The following is a 22,646-nucleotide window of genomic DNA, read 5'->3' as shown; positions in this document are numbered from 1 at the left end:
CGCGCCGAGGGCACACCGCTGCGCGCACCCCGAAGGCGCGCCATCCCTCTGCGCAGGCGCGCGCGGTGCCCGGGGGCGGGGCTGTGGTGGGCGGGGACTAGCGCGGGGCGTGGCCAGCGGCCCGGCTCGGCTCGGGTCTCCCGGGAGGAAGAGAGACGCGTGCGCCGCCGCTGTGGGCGGGGCCGGGGGCGGGGCCTCGCCGTCACGCGCAGCCCCGCCCCCCGGCTCCGTCAGTCTCTCGGAGGCGGCAACCGCTGTTCGTCGCGCTTCCCGGTTGGCGGGGCGTTCTCCGGGGACCATGGGGGACCCCAGCAAGCAGGACATCCTGACCATCTTCAGGCGCCTCCGCTCGGTGCCCACCAACAAGGTAGCCGCCGCCGGGCGTGCCTGGGCCCGCCCGGCGCCCCCGCCGGACCCCGCGGGCGGCCGGGGGAGGAGGAGCCGGCCGGCCTGTGACACGTCGCACTGTGGGGCCGGCGCCTGGGCCTCGCTCGGTCCCGGCCGCGCCGCTCCGGCCCCCGCGAAGGAGGCCCGGGGGAGGGGGCGCCCCAGGGTCCGGCGGGGCGGGGCGGCGCGGGCACCTGGGGGCCCCGGGCAGACCTGGGGGTCTCCGGGGGTCCTGGCAGCTGTCTGCGGAGTACAGCCTGGACCGTCCGGAGTTGCTGGGAGGGCCGGGGGCGCGTCCCGGGGCTCCTGCCAGCCCTGATGGGGCACCCGGGGCCCCCCAGGGGCTAGGGCCAGGGCCAGGGAATCGCTCCAGCCGGCGGCACGGGGTGCGCGGGGAGCCGGGAGGCCCCCTCCCCGCGGAGCAGCGCGCCTCGGAAGTTCTCGGCTCCCCTTTGACACCTGCTGGGGTCCTGCCTCAGTTTCCCCATCTGCGAAGCTGCTCGGTGGCCGTGGATGTCTCCCAGCTGTTTTGTGCCTTGTCGGCGCCGGCAGGTCCCTCCCTTCCCAGGCTGGGGTTTTCCCGGGTTTTTTGTTTCCAGAGGGTGGTTCCCCCCCCCTCCACCCCCTATACCTGGTGACAACATTTCCCGGCTGACTGGGGATGCTGGGCTGACGCATGGGGCGGAAGGGGCAGCGCCCTGTCGGAGTGGAGCTGGAGAGTGCAAAGGGCTGTCCACGTCCCTGCCGTGGCCAGAGTGCCCTCCGGTGCCCACTGCCACCTCCGGGGTGGCAGCTGCTGAGTCTGCTTGTTCTAGGTCTAAGCCGGGGGGCCTCCTGGGGGTGGTGTCCAGCTCCCAGATGGTTACTGTGTAAGCCCAGTAGCAGAGTGGGAACCGTGGACACAGAGGGCCCTGGGGCTGACCTGGTCAGCCGTGTGCCTGGCGTGCCTTTGAGGGGCCCGGGGCCTTGTGGCTCACTGTCCAGACCCTGCCGCCTTCCACACGCCAGGTGGGCTGCCTGGCCACTCCGCACCTCGTAGACAGGGCCTGCACTGGATCCGACCCAGAAGGGGGTGCAATGAGGATCCAGCGGGGTGAGCGAGGACCCGGGCGGCGCTGCCGCGGGAACCTTGCGCTCCTGCTGTGTGCTCCACGGTGACGTGCTGTCTCCCGAGCACACCCCTCGTGGCATGTCGGTCCTCCCGTTTGCTGGTTTCCTCCCTGCCCATACCCACAGTCCTGGGGCTGGGGCTGCGCCAGGCCGAAGCCAGGGGCTGGGAACTGGGGCCGGTGCTGTGGCACAGCGGGTAAAGCCGCTGCCTGCGACCCCAGTGTCCCATACAGGAGCCGGTCGGAGTCCTGCTGCCCCACTTCCCTTCCAGCTCCCTGCTGATGCACCAGGGAGGCAGCAGAAGACGCCCCAGTCCCTGGGCTCCTGCACCGACGTGGGAGACCCCGCTGGAGCTCCAGGCTCCTGGCTTCGGCCTGGCCTGGGCCCCGCCACTGTAGTGTTTTGGGGAGTAGCCACCAGGTGGAAGGTCTCCCTCTCTCCCTCTCTCCGTCTCTCTCCTTCCCCCCACTTTCTGTGTGTGTGTGTATGTGTGTGTGTCTCTCTGTAAATGCCTTTTAAATAAATAAATCTCCGGGGGCCAGCACTGGGGTGGAGCAGGTGAAGCCACCGCCCGGGGTGCCGGCGTTCCATATGGCTCACGGCCCTGCTGGCTCCCTTCCCATCCAGCTCCCTGTGATGGCCTGGGAAAAGCAGCAGAAGATGGCCCACGTGTTTGGGCCCCTGCACCCTTGTGGGAGACCTGGATAAAGGGTCTGAACTCGACCTGGCTGTGTCAGCCTTCCAGGGAGTGAACAAGCAGACAGAAGGTCTCCCTGACTCTGACTTTCAAAATAAATAAATCTTTTTAAAAAAAGAGTAAACATTTTTAAAAAAAGAAAAGCTAAGAACTCGAACCAGGTCTCGGACGAGTGTGGCAAGGACCTAAGCACTCGAGCCGTCGCCTGCTGCCTCCCAGTGGGGAGCGTTAGGAGGGAGCCAGAACCAGCACAGAGGACTCGAACCCAGGCTTCCCAGTGTCGGTGCAGGCGGCGTCTTAGCCACCACAACCACCAGGCCGAATGCCGGTGCTGGAGGCGGGCTGCGGTGACAGGACGGAGTTGGGCAATGGTACGCGTTTTTGAGGTGGGTTTGCAAAAGCGGCCTTCGTGTGCGTGAGTCAGGAGAGGCGAGGAGGAGCGACGCGGAGCTCTGCAGAGGCTTCGGCCCTGAGGGTCGGCTTCCCGTCTGGGCGCCCCACCCATGCCTTGCTTTCACTAGGAGCTGTGCTAGTCACTCAGTGAGTGTTCGACAGGGAACACAGTCGTCCCGCAGGGCTCGGGGTCGGTGCCTGGACCCCCATGGAGGGCAGAATCTACAGAACACAGGGTCCTACTTGCATCTCGCCTGCACGCTTCCTCCTGCACACTTCCAAATCCTCTCTCGAGGACTTACAATGCCTGACATATGGCGAGTGCTGTGCAAATAGTGTGGCTCGTTGTGTTTTGTTTTTTTTGCTTTTTTTTTTTTTTTTTTTTGACAGGCAGAGTTAGACAATGAGAGAGTGAGAGAGAGAGAGACAGAGAGAAAGGTCTTCCTTCCATTGGTTCACCCCCCCAATGGCCGCCATGGCCTGGCGCACTGTGCTGATCCGCAGCCAGGAGCCAGGTGCTTCTCCTGGTCTCCCATGGGGTGCAGGGCCCAAGCACTTGGGCCATCCTCCACTGCACTCCCGGGCCACAGCAGAGAGCTGGCCTGGAAGAGGGGCAACCGGGACAGGATCCAGTGCCCCGACCGGGACTAGAACCTGGCGTGCTGGCGCCGCAGGTGGAGAATTAGCCAAGTGAGCCGCGGTGCCGGCCCAGATTGCTCGTTTTAAAAGACAGTTTTTCTTGTGTAGAATTCTAGACTTGATGGTACTTATTTTTAGTACTTTTCTTTTTAAAGATTTATGTATGCATTTATTTATTTGAAAAACAGAGAGAAAGATCTTCCATTATTTTCCGCTGCCCCCCTCCCCCATGCCCTCAAAAGCTGGAGTGTGGTCAGGCCGAAGCCCAGAGCTAGGAATTCCATCCGGGTCTCCCACGTGGGCCACAGGAACCTAAGTACCTGCATTTCATCGCTGTCTCCCGGGCACACCAGCAGCAAGTGGGATCGGAAGCGGGGAGCAGTGGGACCTGAGCCGTGGCTTCGCCCGCTGCACCAGAAAGCCCACGCCGCAGTGCCTGTTTTTCGTATTTTGTTGTGTCACTGTTTTTAAATATTTTCAGTCTGGGTTGGTTGAATCTGTCACGAGGAACCCACAGACGCAGTGCCTACTGCATGCACTGATGGCTAAAAAGACACAGTGCGGTGCCTACTGCATGCACTGATGGCTAAAAGACACAGCGCCCGCCTTCAGGGAGCTGGCAGGGTAGGGGTGAGGACGGTCGGAGACGCTGCGGGCGGAGAGAGGGCTCCGGGAGCGGAGGTCTCTGAGCTGGGCGCCTGTCAGTCCTTCGTTTTCTCTGAGGATGGAGCCTGCTGTGTGATGTGTGGAGTGTGCAAACTGGAGATGCAGGCCTCTCTTTGGAAAACTTTGGGACGTCGAGGCGGGGTGCAGAGCGGTCGACCACAGCGCTTCTGCGTGTCAGCTGTGTGCGGCTGCGCAGGTGCACGCGCCCGGCAAGCTGGCGCCGATGGCGCGAGGAGCGGCGCCTGCCTCTCAGAGGGTTGTGGAGGCGTGAACGCGCATAGCAGCTCTCGGTATCTCCATAGCAGTTACCACTCTCACACTTAGGCAAACCAGTCGTCGGTTAAAACCTATTGATTTTTCAGCCCCGTAAGAACTGATTCTGCGTAGAACACGGTGTCTTGGTTTTGGTTTGGGGCTCCTTATGGAAACACAGTGGAGCCCCATCAGAGCACTGTCTTCCAGCGGGAGGAGAATCGAGGCGGCGGTGGGCGCTGGCGTCTCGCTGCCCACTGACCTCTGCTGCCCCGGCCCCGCAAACTGCGCCAGCGCCTGGGCCTGCACCTAGCGCGTGCCTGCTGGACGCATGCCTCCCAGAACTGCACCCGGGCAATCCCGGGGCTCAGCCGGGGGCCAGGGAGCGGGGTGCTGAAGCTGCCCCGTCAGAAGCCCAGTGCTGTCTGTGCGCAGCCAGCCTTGCCGCCGTGCTGGAAGTCAAAGCCGCCCGCCCCGGGCTCCGCACCCCCCGTCTGCTGTCACCTGCATTTCCTGCGCAGGCTCTTGCCACCCACTGCCTCCTTTGGGTAATTTTTCTTTTTTAAAGATTTATTTATTCACTTGTTTAAAAGGCAGAGTGACAGAGAGAGAGGCCGTCCATCTGCTGGTTCACTCCCCACATGGCCGCAGTCGCTGGGCCTGGGCCAGGAGCCTGGAGCTCCACCCTGGGCTCCCACGTGGGTGCAGGCGCCCAAGCCCGTGCGCCGTCGCCTACTGCCTCCCAGGTGCTTTATTGGGAAGCTGGGCTGGGACTCCGGCTGGTGCCCCGAGACCAGCAGCCTCACCACGGCAGCACCACACTGGCCCCTGCAACCTCTCTGGATCCCTTTCACGGGATACCAGACGCCCCTTAGGGGCAGCTGCTTGGCCTAGCAGTCAGGATGCCCGTTTCCCACAGCAGAGTGCCTGGATTCAGTTCCCACCGCCAGCTCCCAGCTCACGCACGCCGGGGCAGCAGGCGGTGGCTCAGGTAGCCGGGTCCCTGCCGCCCCAATCTGCCACCTGGGCGAGGGCCCGGCCTCGCCGCAGCATCGCAGACACCGGTGGCTGCAGCTCGCTCTGTCTCTGCCTCGCACAAACCCCTTTAGCCCTGTCTCCAAAACCTTCTGCGTCTGTGCTCTCTTGGATGGAGCTGTACACCTAACGCCGTGGGCGCTGGGCCGTGGGCTCCAGGCGGCAGCGCCCTGCTGTGTATGGGGCAGTCCCGGGTGCTGGGCGCACAGCAGCTCTGGGAGTGAGGGGTGAGGGTCCCACACAGCCTTGCGGACTGGAGTAGCACCTGTCTGCCCTCAGTTTTGAGGCCTGGCGCCCCACGCAGCCCGGTCTCTCCAGCCGGTGGCTCTCGCCCAGGCCCTCCTGCTGCCAGGGGCCTTTCGAAGGCCAGCACGTGGCCTGGCCGCGCGGGGCCCCAGGTGGAATCCCTGCCCGCATCTGCGTGTGCCCCCATCTGCGCATGCTCTGGCCAGGGTCCCTCACCCGCTCGGGGTGAGGGGCTCAGAAGGCACGTGCGCTGCTCTCGGGTTTTGCCCCCAAGATGCTAGGTCGTTCCTGAGGGTGGCGTGGAGCCTCCACCCGGGTCTTCTGCCTCGCAGCCCGCATCTAGAATGTGTCTGGGTTTTCCTCCTGGAAGAACGTTTAACTCACCTGCTCTGGGGGCTCTCCGTGCGCTGCTGTGCTGGCCTGAGCGCTGTGAACATTCGCTTCGGCGGTGGGCCTGTGTGCTTCAAGGCGCTGTCTCTGCCCCGGTATCAGACGAGGAAAGTTTGACTTCCTGGCATTGGCAGAGGCCGTGGACAGTTTTCCAGCTGACAGAATGTTCCGGAGTTTGTTCCTGGAGGTATTTGCTGAGTGCTTGCCCTGGGGCACTGTTCAGGCTCCTGGGAGACACAGAGGTCCCCAAACCTGCTCAGCAAGGTTCTTTGAGCTTTATGCCCGCGGAGAAGGGAAGCCAGGTGGCGGGGAGGTCCCAGCCTGGGCGCCTCCGAGTTCTCACGGTGGAGGGCAAGCCCGAGGAGCCTCGCTCTGTGGTTCCCTGTTGCCGTGCGTTGCGTTCCCGCGAGCCTGGGTCTTAGCCCTGAACAGGTGAGGCTCCCTTGTGAGGCTGTGTCAGCTGAGGGCTCCCTCGCGGGGGGCTGGGGCCTCGCCGTGCCCTGCCACAGTGCTGCCCGAGTGTCCTTGAGACCTGGAGCCGGGGACCCCAAGCGGGGGCACCTCAGCGTCTCTCAGGAGCTGATCCCCCGGCAGCGAGCCAGCCATCACTGCGCGTCCTTCTGTGGGCCAAGTGAGGGGGCAATCACGCAAGGCAGGGTTCCCGGGCGCGCCGTCCACTGCCCACAGGTGTTGAGGACAGGTGCTGTCTAGGGGACTGCACGCCTGTGCCCTGCTACCGCTCAGTGCACCTGTCTCAGCACGCACGTGCTCGCTGTAATGCGTGAATAATAACTGTGTTGGAATAATCATAAAATAATATAGTCGGGTGTGATTCCAATAAAAGAGATTGAAATGTGAGGGTGTAAGTAAGCCGCTGTCCAGCACCCCGAGGCGGAACTGCCACGGTCGAGCCCCTTCCGGCCGGCGCGCGCCGCGTCCACAGGTGAGTCACTGCTCGCGGGGACTCATTCGTGACGGGGCCTCCCATGTCCCCTCAGGTGTGCTTCGACTGTGGCGCCAAGAACCCCAGCTGGGCCAGCATAACCTACGGGGTGTTCCTGTGCATCGACTGCTCGGGCTCGCACCGCTCGCTGGGCGTCCACCTGAGCTTCATCCGGTGAGTCCGACCCCGCCCCCGGCGCAGCAGCCCTGCTGTCTCATGGCGTCTTCCTCCTTTTCTCTGTTGGCTTTGACCTGGCCCAGCCCTGGCTGTTGCGGCTATTTGGGGCGTGAACCAGGAGATGGAAGATATCTCACTCTGTCTCTCCCTCTCTCTCTGTAACTCTGCCTTTCAAATAAATAATAAAATAAATCTTTAAAACAAAAAAGTCTGAGGGGGCCAGCATTGTGGTGTAGCAGGTAAAGCCACCACCTGCAGCGCCGGCATCCCATATGGGCACCAATTCGAGTCCCGGCTGCTCCACTTCTGATCCAGCTCTCTGCTATGGCCTGGGAAAGCAGTAGAGGATGGCCCAGGTCCTTGGGCCCCTGCACCCATGTGGGAGATCTGGAAGAAGCTCCTGGCTCCTGGCTTTGGATCCGCACAGCTCCAGCCATTGCAGCCAACTGGGAGTGAACCAGTGGATGGAAACTCTCTCTCTGCCTCTCCTTCTCTCTGTGTAACTCTGGCTTTCAAATAAATAAATAAATCTTTAAAAAAAAAAAAAAAGGTCTGAGAACAGACATTTCACAAATGTTCTTAACAAAAAATGACAGGTTGATTGTGAGTTATGGAGGTTTAAATCTTTTATCATTGAATAAGCTGGGAAAATGGGTTCTTTTATTTATTTAATTTGAAAGGCAGAGAGAGATCTTCCATCCCCTGCTCACTCCCCAGATGCCCACGATAGTCAGGACGGGGCCAGGCCAAAGGACTTAAAATTCAGCCCAGGGCTCCCACGTGCGTGCCAGGGACCCCATCACCTGCTGCCTCCAAGGGTCACGTTAGCAAGACCTGGATCACAGGTGGAGCCAGGACTCAGACGTAGGGGCTCCAGTGAGGGGTGCAGTGTCCCAGGCAGCCACACGCCTGCTCTGGGGGTGCAGAGCACTCGGAGGCCCAGGGGTGGCGCTGTGGAGTGCAGACGCGGCAGGGGGGTGGGGGTAGCTCCGGCCAGCGTTTCCTCCCCTCTACTACCTGCTGACAGTAGGCAGCAGAGCACCCACTCAGGAGGAGGTGGTCCGGCTGCTCGGGTCTAGCCACAGCCCCTCGCAGGTGGAGAGTCAGCTCGGGGCTGCCCGTCCAGTGCCGCCTGGCTCCCAAGGCCATGACCAGAGCAGAGCTCCAGGGAGCGATGCCTGTGTGGTTTCCCTGGCAGTTCCGAGTGTTTCCGACATGCAGGTCTGGCCCCTGTCTGTATCTGAAGTCCGGCTGCTCAGGTGGCGGCCCGCGTGGGGCCTTTGTGAGCGTGGGAGGAAGGTGACCCCTGGACAGGGGGGCCCGGTAGACCAGGGGAGCGGGAAAGTACCTTTCAGTGAAGCGAAAGAAGTGGAAATCATGACACAAAAAGAAAACAGGTCTGCAGCCATGCTCAGGGCCCAGGTGCTGAGCACGGGCTGCCCGCCCGCCGCTGTGGCCACCAGGGTGCCTTCTGGCTCAGGTTCCGGTGTGCCCGCACCACCAGCCAGGTTGCCTGTTTGCAGGGCAGGAGCCGCTGGCCAGGCCTCTAGAATTGTGGCCAGCAGTTTTATTTCAAGACCATTAGGGCCGGCGCCGCGGCTCACTAGGCTAATCCTCCGCCTTGCGGCGCCGACACACCGGGTTCTAGTCCCGGTCGGGGCGCCGGATTCTGTCCCGGTTGCCCCTCTTCCAGGCCAGCTCTCTGCTGTGGCCAGGGAGGGCAGTGGAGGATGGCCCAAGTGCTTGGGCCTTGCACCCCATGGGAGACCAGGATAAGCACCTGGCTCCTGCCTTCGGATCAGCGCAGTGCGCTGGCCGTGACAGCCATTGGAGGGTGAACCAACGGCAAAAGAAGACCTTTCTCTCTGTCTCTCTCTCTCTCTCACTGTCCACTCTGCCTGTCAAAAAAATAAATAAAATAAAAAATAAAAAAAAAGAGACCATTGGTCCAACAGGATTGCTATATACCGACATTTGTGCAACAGGATACAATGTTATAATTCATAAAGAGGTACTTAGTATGTCAGCACAGAAACTATGTAGCAATAATTACAACTTACTTTTTTTAAAAAAAGATTTATTTATTTATTTACTCGAAAGGCGGAGTTACAGAGAGAGGAGAGGGAGAGTCAGAGAGAGAGAGGTCTTCCATCCACTGGTTCACTCCCCAGATGGCTGCAACAGCCAGAGCCGGGCTGATCTGAAGCCAGAAGCTTCTTCTGGGTCTCCCACATGGGTGCAGGGGCCCACGGACTTCAGCCATCTGTCGCTGCTTTCCCAGGAACGTTAGCAGGGAACTGGAACAGCCGGGACTTGAACTGGGACCCATATGGGATGCCAGTGCTGCAGGTGGCTTAACCCACTACACCAAACACCAGCTCCAACACCTACTTTTCTTTTTTGATAGATTTTAAAAGATAACTTTTCCTGATGCACGGGGTTCTTTTTTCAGAAATCAGCTTGTAGAAGCGTGAGGGCTGGGTCCTTACAGCCATGGAACGCCCGGCTGCTGTTTAGAAGACGGAATTATTGTGTGTGTATTTAACTGCTTTCAGAGTGGCCGTCAATTCTTTTCTCTTAGACTCTGGTTCTTAGACTGGTGTGTGTGTGTGTGTGTGTGTGTGTGTGTGTGTGTGTTTTAAGATTTATTTAGTGTGGCCAGTGCTGTGGCGCTGGGTTAAAGCCACTGCCTGCCATGCCAGCTTCCCATATGGGCGCCAGTTTGAGACCTGGCTGCTGCATTGCCTATCCAGCTCCCAGGTTATGCACCTGGGAAAGCAGCAGAAGACGGCCTAAGTGCTTAGGGTCCTGCATGCATGTGGGAGACTTGGTTGAAGCTCCTGGCTCCTGGCTGCAGCCTGGCCCATCCCCAGCCACTGCAACTATTTGGAGAATGACCCAGCAGATGGTAGATCTGCCCCCTCCCATATCTCCCTCTGTTTCTGTAACTATGTCAAATAATTAAATAAATTTTTTAAAAAGACTGCAACATAATAAAGCTACCTGTTTAAGAAAAAATATTTATTTAGTTATTTGAAAGAGAGCAACAGAGGGATCTTCCATCCTCTGGTTCCCTCCGCAAGTGGCCACAACGGCCAGGTCTAGGCCAGGCTGAGGCCAGGAGCCAGGGGCTCTATCTGGGTCGCCCACATGTGTGGCAGAGACCTAAATACTTGGGCCATCTTTTGCCTCCCCAGGCATGTAGGCAGGAAGCCGGGGCAGGAGTGAAGTAGCCAGGGCTCAAACCAGCGCTCCAAAGTGGGGTGCGGGCATCCCCAGCGTGGGCTCAGCCTGCTGCGCCAGGGTGCCTGCCCCGTGTGGTTCAGCGGCACCAGAGGCATCCACAGGGCACGACCTTCACCACCACGCACCTGCCGAGGGCTCCCCTTGCAGAACAAACGCTGCTCCCCTCCCTTCTCTGCCTGGTCCCCACAGCCCCCGTTCTGCTCTCTGTGCCTGTGCGCCGCCTCCTCCCCCTGCCCCACCTGAGTGGCGTGTTTCATGTCACCTGACGTCCTAAAGGGTCTCGGTACAGCAGGCGTCCGAGCTGCCCACCCTTCTCAGGCTGAACAGTATTCCCCACCCACCACCCTCCTTACCCCTTCATCCACTGGTGGACCCTTGGGTGGCTGCACGACCTGGCTACTGTGCCTGATGCTGCCATCAGCCCGGGGCTGCAGATTCCTCTCTTTTCGGTTCTTTGGGTTAGGCCCAGACGTGGAATCGCTGCTCCACGTGGTGATTCTGTTGGTAATGTTTGGAGGAAGCCCCTAGTTTTTCACAGCGGCTGTACCTGCCAGCAGTGCCGAAGGTTCTGGTATCTGCACGGCCCGGCCAGCACTTGTGCTGTGTCTTCCGCAGTTGCCACACTGATGGCTGTGAGGTGCTGGCTCGTGGCGGTTTTTACGTCCATTTCTCGGGTGGAGAGTGATGTTGAAGTCCTCCCCAGTCCTTCGCCCGTTTTGGAACTGGGCATTGTTGTTGAGGTTTGGGGCTCTCCAGGTATTCTGCACATTGATTCTTTATCACGGGGTGAAACCATTCTACTGCCCAGGGCCGCCACTGTAACACCACTGTAACACCACTCCTGGCCATGCGCCGTGACCAACTTGAAGCCCAGCCTGCTGTAGGTTTATTGGACTTCGAGTCCTGCCCGCCACTGCCTTGGCAGGGCCAGACCCGGTGATTTCCTGGTGTCCCCGCCCCTGCTGTCACATGCGTGATCTGCAGATTCTGTCTGTCTGTCTGTCTGTCTGTGAGTTGCGTCTTCACTCTGTCGACATTCTCTTCTGATGGCACAAGCTTTTAAAATGTTTCATGAAGTCCAGTTTGCTTTGCCCTCTGTTGCCTGTGCCTGGTGTCACAGCCGTCACTGCCACCTGCAGTGCACTGAGCTGTGACCGCCTCTTCCGTCAGGACTTCCTCGGGTCTAGGTCTTCGATGGAAGACCGTGTCCCGCCCGCGCTGAGCGTTCTGCCCGTGCACTGGCCGCTTTCCCAGCATGCTTTGCTGGAGAGATGGTTCTTTCTCCAGTGAGTCAGGTTTGTTTTTAATGCACTTTTGTTTCCAGATGGGCCGTTGCCAGTCAGCGTGTGGTCGCCCGGCGTGCCCAGGGCGTGGGAGGACTGGACTCGGGCCGTACAAAGCCCTGTCTGTCTCTGCTGCAGCCTCCCCCCGTCTGCCCAGCGCCTGCCTCACAACCAGCCTTCCCTCCTCCCCTTCCTCTCTGGCAGCATCCGCCAGTCCTGGCCACTCCGGAAGTCAGGTGTTCGGGGCAGGACTCACCCAGCGCCGCATCTGGGCTGTCTCGGGATCAACCACTGGCCTGTTAGTCAGACAAACACAGCCGCATAAACCCCAGTGCTTACACGGGATCCAGAGAGAGCAGCTGACAACCGCTGTGTAGTGGGGGCGGCAGACAGTCCCGGGCAAGAGAGAGAAGGCTGGCGATGTATGCAGTGGGATTGGGTTCCCACAGTAAATTCAGTTTGCAGAGAAAGCGAGCCAGAGATCTTCCATCTGCTGGTTCACTCCCTACATGGCTGCAATGGCCAGGTCAGGACCAGGCTGAAGCCAGAAGCGTGGAATTCTGTCTGGATCTCCCACGCAGGTGCAGGGGCCCAAGCACTTGGGCCATCTTCCACTGCCTTCCCAGGCCACAGCAGAGAGCTGGATCGGGAGTGGAGCAGCCGGGACTAGAACCTGTGCCCATGTGAGATGCGGGCGTCACAGGCGGCAGCTTCATGTGCCGCGTCACAGGGCCGGCCCCTCTGGTTGGCTTTTTCAAGTGTAGGTGGAGCTGCTCTTTGGATATTTCCACGGACAAATCCCGGACGCTCGCTCATCGGGAAAAAGTCCAAGCAGCTCCGAGCTGTGGGAAGAGAGAAGTGAACGTGCCCCTCCAGAATCCCTTAGCCCTCTTCTTCCTCTCCGCTGCCAGCCACACACGTGCATGCTCACACACATGTGTGCACACATGCACTCACACTCACACACTCATACACACACATGTAGGCATACACACGCACACACGCTCAACACTCATACAGTCTCACACACACACATGTGCACACCTGCACTCACACACTCATACACACACATATCGACATACTCACACAGCACTCAGGTCATACACACACTCACATTCTCACACACATGTGCACACATATACTCACACACTCAACACTCACACAGTCTCACATTCACACACATGTACACGCAACTTGCACATGTGCAGTTACACGCACACGCACACACTTTCACGTGCATGTGCACACACATATGCACACATGTGCACACTACCACATGTGCACACACTCTCTGTCACTCTCATGTGGAAGCAGTCCCAGGCGTGATCTCTGTTCACGGAGGCATGGGTGGTAGGTTTCTTTGAGTGGAGTTTTTTTAAACTCCAAGCACACTTTAGAAAGGAAGAATTGATAAGCTGCGACTGGCCTGCAGTGGGGCCGTGGGGCAGGTTAGGAGTGCAGGGCTGGGTGGGCTGCTCTGTGGCCGAGCCGGCCGGCCGTGTGGACCCCCGGGACCTCCGCCCAGCGCCCGCTGTGCTGTCCGAGTCGCCGGTGCTGTTCTCCCGCCCTGCTTCTCCATGAGCTCGCAGTTCAGCCTTTCATGAGCTCATGCAGGGTGGGGGACCGGACCCCAGCCTTGGTCGGATGGGGCGGGGGCACGGGCGAGCTCAGACGCTGCGTGGAGAGGAGACGACCAAGCAGCTCCCGCCGGGCGGAAGGTGAGGTGGAGCAGACCAGGGGAGGTAGCGTTTGCAGAGATCGTGGGAGGCCTGGTGAGGTTTTGAAACAGGTTAGCACGCAGGCCGGTGAGAAGACAGCGAGAGGCCAGAGGAGGTGGAGCAGCCCCCAGCGGGGGTCGTGCGGCGAGGTGCAGGGCCGCAGCCGCCAGGGCGGGGCTTCCTCTGAGCGCGGAGGCCCCGGAGGGTGACGGCAGGGAGGCTGAGCAGGAGGCAGCGTTGGGGGAGGTGAGCAAGGCCTAGGGGCCGGAGCCGGCTGCTGGGGGCCGGCCTCCATAGCCCTGGGCTGGCAGATGCCACGGTGTGTCAGGTGAGGAGGGTGGAAGACTTCGTGTAAAGTTTGACGCCTGGCACAGCCCTGGCGCAGCCCTGGCACGTGTTGGCAGTGACCCCCTGGAGGTCGTCTGGGTGCCGCTTTTAGTGCAGAAAGGTGACACTTTGGGGCCGGTGTTAGGGCGTAGCGGGCAGGGCCAGCACCTGTGACGCCAGCATCCCACATGGGCGCCAGTTCCCACATGGGCGCCAGTTCTAGTCCCAGCTGCTACATGGGCACTGGTTTGAGTCCTGGCTGCTCCACTTCTGATCCAGCTCTCTGCTGTGGCCTGGGAGAGCAGTAGAAGATGGCCCAAGTCCTTGGGCCCCTGCACCCTCCTGGGAGACCCGGAAGAAGCTCCTGGCTCCTGGCTTCAGATTGGCCCAGCTCTGGCCATTGTGGCCATCTGGGGAGTGAACCAGCTGATGGAAGACCTCTTCCCTCCCTCCCTCCCTCCCTCCCTCTCTCTCTCTCTCTCCCTCCCCCACTGCCTCTTTGTAACTTTGCCTCTCAAACTCTCAAGTAAATAAATAAATCTTTAAAAAAAATAGAAGATAGAACCTGTGGCAGGGTACCCCGTGGTTTAACAATGGTGCGGTGTTTACCGGGAGCCCGGTGCTCAAAATAAGTCACTCTCCAGTGATTCCTCATTTACGGGTGAGGACGGCAAAACTGCGAGGGCCCGGAGCTGAAGCCCGTAGTGTCTCTGTCTCTGCGGAGACCGGGCTGCCGCCGCTGCCCCGCTGCGGCTACGCAAGTGTCCCCCAACCCCCCACCCCGGGTGCGAGATCGGCGACGGCTCGGCCATCTTGCTTGGAGAGGAGAAGTTCTAAAAGGAGGTTTGGTTTTTTTTCTTTTCTGCTTGTTTGCCTTTGGGAAACCGATTGCTTGTCAAGTGTGGTTTAATTTTTACTTTTGTACATCACCATGAAGTGGGTTTCATCTCAATTAGCCGTTGGCTTGGAAACAACTCGGATCCCACACGAGGGTTAAACAGTATCAATAGCAAGACATTAGTGGGGAGGGCTCAGCAGGTGAGGAGCCCGGGTCCCAGCTCCACTTGCGCCCAGGTTCCTGCTGACACATGCCTGGGGTGGGGGCAGCAGCAGGCGATGGCTCACATGCTGGGGTCCACGCCCCACACGTGGGAGACCCCAGCTGGGCTCTGGACCCAGCCCTGGCTGTCGCAAGCATGTAGGGGAGTGAACCAGCAGATGCATTGTGCCCTGCGGTCTGCTGTGCGCCCTGCCCGTTTGGTAAAGCTGCTGTGCCCATTCTAAAATACCCACGTTGCCCTGCAGTGGGCGTGGGGCCGGCTTGCGTTCCGGGTGAAGGCTGCACAGCGGAGCCCGGGGCAGGGGCTGTCACTGGGACTTCCTCGCTGCACGCGCCGTGTCTGCTCTCTTCTCACGCCGACGTGAGCAGGGGCTGGAGGGGCTGCGGCGTTCGCTTCAGGAACACCGAGTCCGGCATCGCCTGCCCTCCGCGCTGGGGGTGATGTTGGGAGGTGAGGCCGAGCGTCCGGGAGCAGGCACTTGGCGCAGCAGTTAAGGTGCTGCCTGGGGGGAGGGGCCGGCGTCCGGCACAGCCTGGTAAACCTCCACCTGCAACACCGGTGTCCCACATAGGCGCCAGCTCGGGTGCCTGCTGCTCCCCGCTGATGGACTTGGGAAAGCAGGGAGGAGGGCTCAAGTGTTTGGACCCCTGCCACCCAGGAGGGAGACCAGGGCGGAGTCTCTGGCTCCTGGCTTCGGGGCAGACAGCTTCGGCTGTTGTGGCCGTCTGGGGAGTGAACCAGTGGATGGGGGTGCTCGGGCTCTCTCTCTCTCTCTCTCTCTCTGTGTGTGTGTGTGTAGGTATGTCTTACCCTCTCTTTGTCATTCTACCTTTCAAATAAATCTTAAAAATAAAAAGACAATGCTTGGGATACCGCCTCCTGTATCAGAGCGGGCTGGGTTCAAGTCAGCTCTGCTCCCAGTTCCAGCTCCTGCTGCTGCAGACCCTGGGAGCAGCAGGGACAGCTCAAGGAGTTGGGTCCCTGCCACCCACAGGGAGACCTGGGTGGAGCTCCTGGCTCCTCGCTCAGTCTGGCCCAGTCCTGGGCGGTGGCAGGCAGGTGAGGAGAGAGCTAGCAGGTGGGAGATGTCTCTCTCTCTCTCTCTCTCTCTCTTAAAACAAATAAAGAGAGCGAGCATCACTCGAGCTCCTCGTGCAGGAGACACTGAACAGGCAGGAAACTGGCCTGAGGATACCCAGCGGCGCCTTATTAGGGGCAGAGATCTGTCACCAGATTTTAGCTCAAACCCCTCCAGGGGTGGAGGCAAGGAGCGGGGGTTGTTCCCATGCAGTGCAGGGGCACAGAGGAGACTGCTGGCCTGACCTGGCTGACTCGTGGGCCCGGCAGAGCCGAACCGGCCATCGGGGCTGCCTGTGCCTCCACGCTGGAGTCCTGGCGTCCCGGGGCATGTGCCCCCGTCCACACAAACAGAGCTCTTTAGGACCCTGAAGCCCCAGGACACGTGGCCTGGTCCTGGGCAGGAGGGGCACTGACTGTGCATCTTCTCTCCGTTTAGGTCTACGGAGTTGGATTCCAACTGGTCTTGGTTTCAGCTGCGCTGCATGCAGGTTGGAGGGAACGCTAACGCCGTAAGTCCCCTCTGCTGCTCGTGAGTGGCTGGTGCTCTGCTGAAGGGGGGCTCACCCGCGCGGGGCCCTGGGGGAGGGGTCAGGACCGGCCGGGGAACCTGTCCCACACCTGGGAGGCCCAGGGCCCATGCCGGGATGCGGTGAGTGCAGGGCTGACAGGCACCCTCTCCTGGACAGTGGTGGCTGGAGGAGCCGGGACCCCGCAACTCCTCGTGACAGTGTCTTGCGCACAGCGTGGGGTACCTGTAAAATGAGCTAGAACATAAGGCAGAATGAGCAGAGCGGGAGGTGTAGGAGGGAATTAAGTCGGCGTGACTGCGGCAAGTCAGTGTTCTGAGTCAGGGTTGTTTGGGGGATGGAAAGTGTGCGGAGGACAAAACGGTTTTCTTATAATCTGATAAGAGAGCTTGGAGCCAAACGATTGTTATTTCATTAAGGCTAAGCCATAGTTTAAAGAATACACAACATCATGAAAGCCAGACGTTGAGGTCAAATAGGTCAGGTAAGTGCTGGCAGAGAGAGGACACCAGAGCTTACTTTTTTCAAGATTTATTTATTTATGTTGCAAGTCAGAGTTACAGAAAGAGAGGAAAGAGAGAGAGAGAGGGAGAGGGAGAGGGAGAGAGAGAGAGAGAGAGCGAGCATGAGCGCTCTGTCTTCCATCTGCTGGTTGCCCACGTGGCTGAAGCCAGGAGCCAGAGGAGTCTCCGGGTCTCCGCATGGGTGCAGGGGCCCAAGCACCTGGGCCATCTCCGCTGCTTTTCCCAGACCGGACGTGGAGCAGCGAGAAAACGACCCTCACCTGTGTGGGACGCGGGAGGCATTGAGGCGGCGGCTTTACTCCCCGCGCCCCAGGGCCAGCCCCTGAGGGTACTGAGCTCTGCTGTGAATTTGTCACGTGAATGAAGTCATCGAGTTATACACTTATTATTAAGAGGAACTGTCAAGCTTAAATTATATCTACAGTTGTTTTTATTGGTAATATAATACACATATTTGTGCACTTAAAAAACAGAATGGGGGGCTTGGCACCGTGGTGCAGTAGGTTACTCCTCTGCCTGTGGTGCCGGCATCCCATATGGGCACCGGTTCTAGTCCCGGCTGCTCCTCTTCCCATCCAGCTATCTGCTGGGGAAGCAGTGGAGGATGGCCCAAGTCCTTGGGCCCCTGCACCCACGTGGGAGACCCGGATGAAGCACCTGGTTTGCTGGCTCACCCCCAACCTTTGAGGCCATTTAGGAAGTGAATCAGTGGATGGAAGATCTCCCTCTGTCTGTGTGTTTCTCCCTCTCTCTGTCTGTAACTCTGCCTTTCAAATAAATAAATAAATCTTTGAATCAATCAATTAATAATAAAAAAAAAACAGGATTTGATGGTTCCGTAACCAGAGGAGTTAAATGTGGATTTGCATGCTGTTGTGAGGCACTGGCCATGGGCCCTGTAATAAACTAAGATTGTTTCTCACTGTTCAGGAGAAGTTCTGCCCCTCTCGGGAATGCGTGCCTGCGGTGTTTCGGGCGTCTCCTCAGAAACGTGTGCACATTATCACGATGCCTGCAGACTTGTTCCTAAACCTCAGATGAGGGCCAGGGTCACAGAGGCCCCTCCCACACCACGGAACTCTCCCGGCTGCAGAAGGGGGAGGCGACGGGAGGGAGGGAGCGAGGGGTCCGCTCAGCACTCGCTGAGCTGCAGGTTGGGGCTTGGAACCACCCTGCTGGGGCTGGAATTCCAGCTGTGCCCCTCACCATCCCTGCGGCCTTGGGCCAGTCAGAGCCTCACAGCTCTGGGAGCCAAGGACGCCATGAGGACCCTCTCCTGGTGTTGCTGTGCGCAGCAGGGATGGCTGCCCCCCAAGAACACTGCGCCCGCAAAGTGATGGGAATGGCATGGCCAGGGGTTCAGAGGCGCTGCTTCCTTCAAGTGGGAGGGCTGAGGCTGGTGTGTGCACACGGTCCCGGGGAGGGCTGAGGCTGGTGTGTGCACACGGTCCTGGTGGGGGCTGGTGCTGGTGTGTGCACACGGTCCTGGTGGGGGCTGGGGCTGGTGTGTGCACACGGTCCCGGGGAGGGCTGGGGCTGGTGTGTGCACATGGTCCTGGTGGGGGCTGGGGCTGGTGTGTGCACACGGTCCTGGTGGAGGCTGAGGCTGGTGTGTGCACTTGGTCCCGGGGAGGGGCTGGGGCTGGTGTGTGCACTTGGTCCCGGGGAGGGCTGGGGCTGGTGTGTGCACACGGTCCCGGGGAGGGGCTAGGGCTGGTGTGTGCACTTGGTCCCGGGGAGGGCTGGGGCTGGTGTGTGCACATGGTCCTGGTGGGGGCTGAGGCTGGTGTGTGCACACGGTCCCGGGGAGGGCTGGGGCTGGTGTGTGCACGGTCCTGGTGAGGAGGTGGCACTGAGCAGGGGCCCCACCTCCCTGTGCCGTGCATCCCAGTCCTGATCTAGCGGGGTCCAGGCTGAGGCCGTGGTCCCGAGCGGACCGCCTGCCCCAGGGGCAGCTTCCTGGAGACACAGACAGTTCTTCCGTTCTGGGACGCAAGTCCCCCTCTGACCGCCCCAGCGGCGAGGTGGGTCCGTGGAGGCGGCTCCCTGACCGCGGGCAGAAGTGTGCATGTGCTGGTGCTCTCCTCACGGTGTTTCATCCTGCCGGTGCCGCCAGCACCGGGTCGTGCGTGGGCGGGTGCCGCGATGTGGGGCCGGACGTGGCGTCTCGATTAACCTGTGCGCCTCTGTTAATCCACAGTCTTCCTTCTTCCATCAACACGGCTGTGCCACCAGTGACACCAACGCCAAGTACAACAGCCGCGCCGCTCAGCTCTACAGGGAGAGGGTCAAGTCGCTGGCCTCGCAAGCCACGCGGAAGCATGGCACCGACGTAGGTGGCCCTTTCGAATTTGTCGCTGGCTCCCTCGTAGGAAGCAGCAGGTCTCCGAGTCCCATTGCCCAAGACGCCAGGGTTGCGTGTTCTCGCCGCGGCCGGCGTTGTCCCCGGGGGAGCGCCGCGCTGGGTGCTGGCTGTCGCCGGCCGGCCCCCACGTGGCCTCCGTGGTGTGGGTTTCTGTTCAGAGACTCCTTACTGCCTGACGGTGTTGACTCCTGAGGAGGGGCCGTGCCCGCGCGTGGTCAAAGCTTCCCAACACGCGCGTCTCCTGCAGCCCTCGTGTGCTCCGGGCCCCACATGGCCCAGCAGTGCCGCGCCGGGGACCACCTCTGACAAGGAAGGTGCGCACGGTGTGAAACCTGCTGCAGACGCACGCGTGTCTGGCATGCGTGAGGACTGGCACCGGAAGGCGCGTGCCTGGTCCGGCTCAGCCGGGCACGTGCTTGCGGGGTGATGGGTCTGCCGATGGCTGGAACCAGTGCGGGCGCCAGCCTCAGCCCATGGGGGATCCGTGCCCACGGGCTCCGCGAGTGCAGAGCCGACTGTGGCTGGAGCCTGCCCACACAGGCCACGGCCTCGATCCCTCCTCGGAAGCCGCGGGGTCTCCTCCGGGACTGGAGCAGAGCCTAGCGGGGGCCACGTCAGTGACGCGCCGGGGCCCTTGGTGGGCGGGAACCGACATGACAGCCTTGGCGTTTGGGAGGGCAGCGAAGCGGGTGAACCGGAGCCCACTCGCGACCGGTGGTGGTGCTGAGCTCTGCCTGTGTTCCGTTCCAGCTGTGGCTCGACAGCTGTGTGGTCCCGCCTTCGTCCCCGCCCCCAAAGGAGGAAGACTTTTTTGCTGCTCACGCCTCTCCTGAGGTACGTATTGTGCTTGGGTGGCAGCGGCGACTGGGAGCCTGGGGGCCTGGGTCTGGGGACTGGGGCCTGGGTCTGGGTCTGGGGTCTGGGTCTGGGGTCTGGGGCCTGGGTCTGGGGTCTGGGGTCTGGAGCCTGGGTCTGGGGTCTGTGGCCTGGGTCTGGGGTCTGTGGCCTGGGTCTGGGTCTGGGGTCTGGGTCTGGGGTCTGGGTCTGGGGTCTGGGTCTGGGGACTGGGGCCTGGGTCTGGGTCTGGGGTCTGGGTCTGGGGTCTGGGTCTGGGGTCTGGGGCCTGGGTCTGGGGTCTGGGGTCTGGGGCCTGGGTCTGGGGTCTGTGGCCTGGGTCTGGGTCTGGGGTCTGGGTCTGGGGTCTGGAGTCTGGGGCCTGGGGTCTGGGGACGGATATGGGGCCCTGGGGTCTGGGGGCCTGGGGCCTGGGGTCTGGGGTCTGGGGCCTGGGGTCTGAGGTCTGGGGTCTGGGGGTCTGGGGACATGGATATGGGGCCCTGGGGTCTGGGGGCCTGGGGCCTGGGGTCTGGGGTCTGGGTCTGGGGGACTAGGGGCCTGGGGTCTGGGGCCTGGGTCTGGGGTCTGGGGTCTGGGTCTGGGGTCTGGGGCCTGGGGTCTGGGGTCTGGGTCTGGAGCCTGGGTCTGGGGTCTGGGGTCTGGGGTTTGGGTCTGGGGTCTGGGGCCTGGGTCTGGGGCCTGGGGTCTGGAGCCTGGGGTCTGGGGCCTGGGATCTGGGGTCTGGGTCTGGAGCCTGGGTCTGGGGTCTGGGGCCTGGGTCTGGGGTCTGGGTCTGGGGTCTGGGGCCTGGGTCTGGGGTCTGGGGCCTGGGGTCTGGGGTCTAGGGCTTGGGTCTGGGGCCTGGGTCTGGGGTCTGGGGTCTGGGGCCTGGGTCTGAGGTCTGGGGTCTGGGTCTGGGGTCTGGGGCCTGGGTCTGGGGGTCTGGGGCCTGGGTCTGGGGCCTGGGGTCTGGGGCCTGGGTCTGGGGCCTGGGTCTGGGGTCTGGGTCTGGGGTCTGGGGCCTGGGTCTGGGGCCTGGGGTCTGGGGCCTGGGATCTGGGGTCTGGGGCCTGGGGCCTGGGTCTGGGGCCTGGGTCTGGGGCCTGGGGTCTGGGGTCTGGGGTCTGGGTCTGGGGTCTGGTGCCTGGGTCTGGGATCTGGGGTCTGGGTCTGGGGTCTGGGGTCTGGGGCCTGGGTCTGGGGTCTGGGGCCTGGGGCCTGGGGTCTGGGGCCTGGGATCTGGGGTCTGGGGTCTGGAGCCTGGGTCTGGGGTCTGGGGTCTGGGGTCTGGGGTCTGTGGCTGGGTCTGGGGCCTGGGGTCTGGAGCCTGGGTCTGGTGTCTGGGGTCTGTGGCCTGGGTCTGGGTCTGGGGCCTGGGTCTGGGTCTGGGGTCTGGGTCTGGGGTCTGGGGCCTGGGTCTGGGGTCTGGGGCCTGGGTCTGGGGTCTGGGGTCTGGGTCTGGGGTCTGGGGCCTGGGGTCTGGGGTCTGGGTCTGGAGCCTGGGTCTGGGGTCTGGGGTCTGGGGCCTGGGTCTGGGGCCTGGGGTCTGGGGCCTGGGGCCTGGGTCTGGGGCCTGGGGCCTGGGGTCTGGGGCCTGGGATCTGGGGTCTGGGTCTGGAGCCTGGGTCTGGGGTCTGGGGTCTGGGGTCTGGGGTCTGTGGCCTGGGTCTGGTGTCTGGGGTCTGGAGCCTGGGTCTGGTGTCTGGGGTCTGTGGCCTGGGTCTGGGTCTGGGGCCTGGGTCTGGGGTCTGGGGTCTGGGTCTGGGGTCTGGGGCCTGGGTCTGGGGTCTGGGGCCTGGGTCTGGGGTCTGGGGCCTGGGTCTGGGGCCTGGGGTCTGGGGTCTGGGGTCTGGGTCTGGGGTCTGGTGCCTGGGTCTGGGATCTGGGGTCTGGGTCTGGGGTCTGGGGTCTGGGGCCTGGGTCTGGGGCCTGGGGCCTGGGTCTGGGGCCTGGGGCCTGGGGTCTGGGGCCTGGGATCTGGGGTCTGGGTCTGGAGCCTGGGTCTGGGGTCTGGGGTCTGGGGTCTGGGGTCTGTGGCCTGGGTCTGGTGTCTGGGGTCTGGAGCCTGGGTCTGGTGTCTGGGGTCTGTGGCCTGGGTCTGGGTCTGGGGCCTGGGTCTGGGGTCTGGGGTCTGGGTCTGGGGTCTGGGGCCTGGGTCTGGGGTCTGGGGCCTGGGTCTGGGGTCTGGGGTCTGGGTCTGGGGTCTGGGGCCTGGGGTCTGGGGTCTGGGTCTGGAGCCTGGGTCTGGGGTCTGGGGTCTGGGGTTTGGGTCTGGGGTCTGGGGCCTGGGTCTGGGGCCTGGGGTCTGGAGCCTGGGTCTGGGGTCTGGGGTCTGGGGTCTGGGGCCTGGGTCTGGGGCCTGGGTCTGGGGTCTGGGGCCCGGGGTCTGGGGCCGGGGCCTGGGTCTGGGGGTCTGGAGCCTGGGTCTGGGGTCTGGGGCAGGTCTGGATGGCGTCGGCTGTGATCCGTGCTTTCTGCCTGCAGCAGTGCAGAGCTGGCTGAGGGCCGCCCGCTTCCCCCACTCTGATTCTTGTGGGGCCTCGGTCTGCTAATGGTTCTCTCCCTCTGCCTCAGGTGAGCAGCCCAGCCTGGGCATCGGCACAGCCAGAGCCACCTCCCCTAACACCGAAGGCCGCGGAGACCGCGCCCGGGAGCAGCACAGGTGACCCTGCGGAGCCACCGTGTCGCGTGCCCTGGGCCCCGGTGGCTGCGCAGGCGCTGAGCGTTTGGTGCAGATTCCTCC

The 22,646-nt window shown here is 61.9% G+C and overlaps 1 protein-coding gene across 2 annotated transcripts in view; it reads left to right on the top strand.

The window, feature by feature from the left end:
* Positions 1 to 232: 232 nt before the first annotated feature.
* ARFGAP3 (ARF GTPase activating protein 3) overlaps positions 233 to 22,646 on the top strand; it is a 41,013-nt gene continuing 18,599 nt past the window's right edge. Inside the window, exons 1-6 of one of the 2 annotated variants that reach the window (XM_070052997.2) lie at positions 233 to 367; positions 6,814 to 6,932; positions 16,087 to 16,159; positions 18,902 to 19,033; positions 19,817 to 19,900; positions 22,478 to 22,565. In XM_070052997.2, coding sequence (XP_069909098.1) covers positions 299 to 367; positions 6,814 to 6,932; positions 16,087 to 16,159; positions 18,902 to 19,033; positions 19,817 to 19,900; positions 22,478 to 22,565 — 565 coding nt within the window. In that variant the 5' untranslated portion in view covers positions 233 to 298. Of the gene's footprint in view, positions 368 to 5,863; positions 6,003 to 6,813; positions 6,933 to 16,086; positions 16,160 to 18,901; positions 19,034 to 19,816; positions 19,901 to 22,477; positions 22,566 to 22,646 lie in introns of those variants that run through there. The other variant, XM_089307681.1, reaches the window with a different exon arrangement.

This window comes from Oryctolagus cuniculus, chromosome 11 (genome assembly GCF_051225735.1).
Source record: "Oryctolagus cuniculus isolate XC-2025 breed Fujian yellow rabbit chromosome 11, ASM5122573v1, whole genome shotgun sequence".
In the NCBI taxonomy this organism is placed as follows: domain Eukaryota; kingdom Metazoa; phylum Chordata; class Mammalia; order Lagomorpha; family Leporidae; genus Oryctolagus; species Oryctolagus cuniculus.
This window is presented reverse-complemented; position numbering and strand designations above follow the sequence as displayed.